The sequence below is a fragment of the Austrofundulus limnaeus genome, unplaced genomic scaffold, assembly GCF_001266775.1.
Source record: "Austrofundulus limnaeus strain Quisiro unplaced genomic scaffold, Austrofundulus_limnaeus-1.0 Scaffold59, whole genome shotgun sequence".
Lineage (NCBI taxonomy): Eukaryota > Metazoa > Chordata > Actinopteri > Cyprinodontiformes > Rivulidae > Austrofundulus > Austrofundulus limnaeus.
The window spans coordinates 1,633,608-1,636,574 of record NW_013952461.1 but is presented as its reverse complement, the minus strand read 5'-3'; the positions used below and the strand labels follow the sequence as shown (position 1 = coordinate 1,636,574).

Below are 2,967 nucleotides of genomic sequence, written 5' to 3'. Positions count from 1 at the left end.
GCTGGCTCATTCTTTTGAACAGTGGCTGTTTTGTTTCCCCAATATATGACTGATCACAGTCCTCCTGACACTTAACAGCTTATACTATATTACTCAGTTTTTGCCAGGGAACTGGATCTTTGGGGTGAACTAATTTTTGTCGTAACGTGTTTTGGGGTTTGAAAGCCACTGGGATGTCATGTTTAGAGAATAAATGTCTCAGTTTCTCTGAAACTCCCACCACATATGGGATGACGACAGGTTTGGGTCTGGGTTTAGGGTCTTCATTTTCAGCTGGTTGTTGGCTGGAATCCTGTTTGGGTTTCTTGTCTGCTTTCAGAAACAGTCAGGATAACCACACTGCTCCAGGGCCTGTCTTGTGTGTGACTTCTCTTTCTCCCTGGCTCCTGGGTTTGTGGGGACACTGTCTGCTCTGTGGTACAGAGTCCTGATCACTCCTAACTTGTGTTCCAGTGGGTGATGGGAATCAAAACGCAAATACTGGTCTGTATGGGTGGGTTTGCGATACACGTCAGTTTCCAACCATCCTCCATCCGAAGCTGAGACCTCACAGTCCAGGAACGCCAACCTGCCATCTTTTACATCCTCTCGTGTGAACTTTATATATTTATCAACAGAGTCTTTTTACTTTTTTTTTCCTCCAGACCCTACTTGTTATTTTAGCAGAAGGTCACAGGTATACATTAAAAGGCTGCTGACTATTAAAAAGGGCAAACTTGTAATCTGCATCTATAAATATTCGTTTCTTGGTGGATCTGAGGGATTTACAGGCTACGCTCCAATTCAGTTTAACCCCGCTTCGGTTTCCTGAAAGTGTTCACAGCTGCAGTTCTAAATACTGATTCCAGCAGCCCCAATTTACATTTTTAACAATAATTAATTCAGKTTTGGTACAGCACAATGGCTGAACAAATCAAATGATCTATATGTTTGTCTGCTTCAGGGGCAGGAACAATAATCAATCCATGCAGCAGCCAGTCTGCACAAAGGGCTAATGAGAACTTTACAGGTATTTGACAAGGCCATCTCCTTCATAAACTGTATTCTTTTAACTAATACAAATATATTTTAAGTGTAGGTGTAAGGTTGTTGGTTTGGTCATCATCCTCTTCACTCCTGGTAACTCTTTAACCCACCAGGTGAGATCAGCTCACGYCATGGCAGACCAGCGAGCCACACATCCATAAACCTAATCAGACAGACGATGAGGTCAAAGTTGAATTTATGGATTCCTCTTTACAACCTTGTAAAAAAATGCATCGCTACTCATTAACCCATGAGAAAAGCGTTGCTCCCATTTGCAGACGTTCTGGTCATGTGACGGCTGCAGCGGCGGGGCTCGGGTGTTTAAAAGAAGGACTGATGAACGGGGGAAAGCAGACTCACTGAGCAGAGCGCCCGCTGAGAACAACAAGAGACAAACAGGCTACGAAACAACCTCAACTGATAACATGAGGGCCACAATCATCACCATCACTCTTCTCGTCCTGGCTCTTGCCCTGACCTCTGAAGCTGTGCAAGTTGAGGTAAGTTCTTCTCTTTACAAGATTTGAGCATCGTATAGTCTGATGGTGAATAAAGCTCTGTTCATTAAAAGGAAAGTCAATACAGAAATATTATTCACAACAACAAGTCATGTATTTCTCTCACTTTCAAGCACGCCCAAGCTGTGCAACCTGAATGTCACTAAATGAGCCTATACTGATTTCCAAATCTGCTCCTTGTTTCAGGAAAACGGACTGTCTTTCTCCCTGGAAGCTGTTAAGAGACTACAGGAGCTGGCCGAGAGCAGAGCAGTGACCGGACAACAAAGTCCACGACTCCGAGCGAGCACCATGTCGTTCTGTGCTGAACCCATGCTCCCCCAGGAGCTGCTGCCCCTCTGCAAGCAGAGAGGAGGATCTGCTTCCCTGATTAGACTAGGTGAGATAATTATCAGATCATGAGTTGCATTTGAGCTTTATAAGACCTCGTCAGGTCGTTAATATCAAAATGTGAAAACCTGACGCAGCAAACACATCTGTCAATTGTTTTTATTCCAGCTGCAGTTCCCATGGATGTCTGTGAGATCTGCGCGTTCGCTGCCTGCACCGGCTGCTAAACACCCATCCTGCCTGCCTGCCTGAAACACCTCGCCTCGCTTAAGACCACTGATTCTTCTCCCTCTCCAACCCACTTGATGCCCCGTTCAGAGAAATGCAAACATTGTTGTTGTTTTTTTTACTCACAATGATGAGCCAAAGGCTCTTATGTCTGAAATCTGATGCTGCCCTATTTGGCACCTGATAAATTATTTTAATAACTGGCCACCGGGGGAAAAAATGAATTCAGACGGAGGAATGTTCTGAAAGCTGTTACTTTTTTTTAATCTTTTGTTTATTTTTCTGCCAACAACCCGTTATCCAACTGGTTATTTTTGCTTTTTATGTTTCATGTTACATTTCTTGTGCCTTGCTTTATACTATTTAAAGAAAAGTTTTCCTTTTGCATTTTTCCACTTTGTTTATTAATATTGTTTTGAATAAAAAGCTTTTATCAGTGAACTGACTGTGCTGTTTTTGATAATTCAACACAATATTAGTGCTGTTTTTTTAAAATACTGTATTTCATTCGAACATCATTTAAAACAATACAAAGAATAATAATAATGTTGCATCAAAAATACACAACACAGCATGATCAAATGAAAAGGAACAGAAAAAAGAAAAAATCTTGTAACATCTGCCCCATTTAAAAAAAATCTACAGAACATACAACATGCAGAAATTAAACTCAACTTTCACAGTGTAGCTAAACCTCACTTCACTAACCCTAGAAATTCTAACGCCACCAATTTTAAATGAAACATCTACTTTTAATTTCCTTTTAGTAAATATCATATAGTTGGTTTTGTCTAAATTAAGTGATAATTTATTTAACATAAACCATTCTTGTATTTTTACAAAATCTGATTGCATCGTTGTAAAC

At 40.9% G+C, this 2,967-nt stretch overlaps 1 protein-coding gene across 1 annotated transcript; it reads left to right on the top strand.

Annotated features, from left to right (window-relative positions):
• Window positions 1–1,380: 1,380 nt before the first annotated feature.
• Window positions 1,381–2,537, top strand: si:ch211-220m17.5 (guanylin family protein). Its single transcript, XM_014009504.1, has 3 exons — window positions 1,381–1,526; window positions 1,731–1,923; window positions 2,043–2,537. The coding sequence occupies exons 1-3, from the start codon at window positions 1,452–1,454 to the stop codon at window positions 2,099–2,101; spliced, it is 327 nt and encodes a 108-aa protein (XP_013864958.1). The 5' UTR covers window positions 1,381–1,451; the 3' UTR covers window positions 2,102–2,537.
• The last annotated feature ends 430 nt before the right edge of the window (window positions 2,538–2,967 follow it).

Bases quoted from the DNA above. Each gene is read 5' to 3' on its own strand.
- si:ch211-220m17.5 (XM_014009504.1), top strand. From the start codon at position 1,452: ATGAGGGCCACAATCATCACCATCACTCTTCTCGTCCTGGCTCTTGCC. The intron at 1,527-1,730 runs GTAAGTTCTTCT...TCCTTGTTTCAG, and splicing joins CTGAAGCTGTGCAAGTTGAG to GAAAACGGACTGTCTTTCTC. The intron at 1,924-2,042 runs GTGAGATAATTA...TTTTTATTCCAG, and splicing joins TGCTTCCCTGATTAGACTAG to CTGCAGTTCCCATGGATGTC.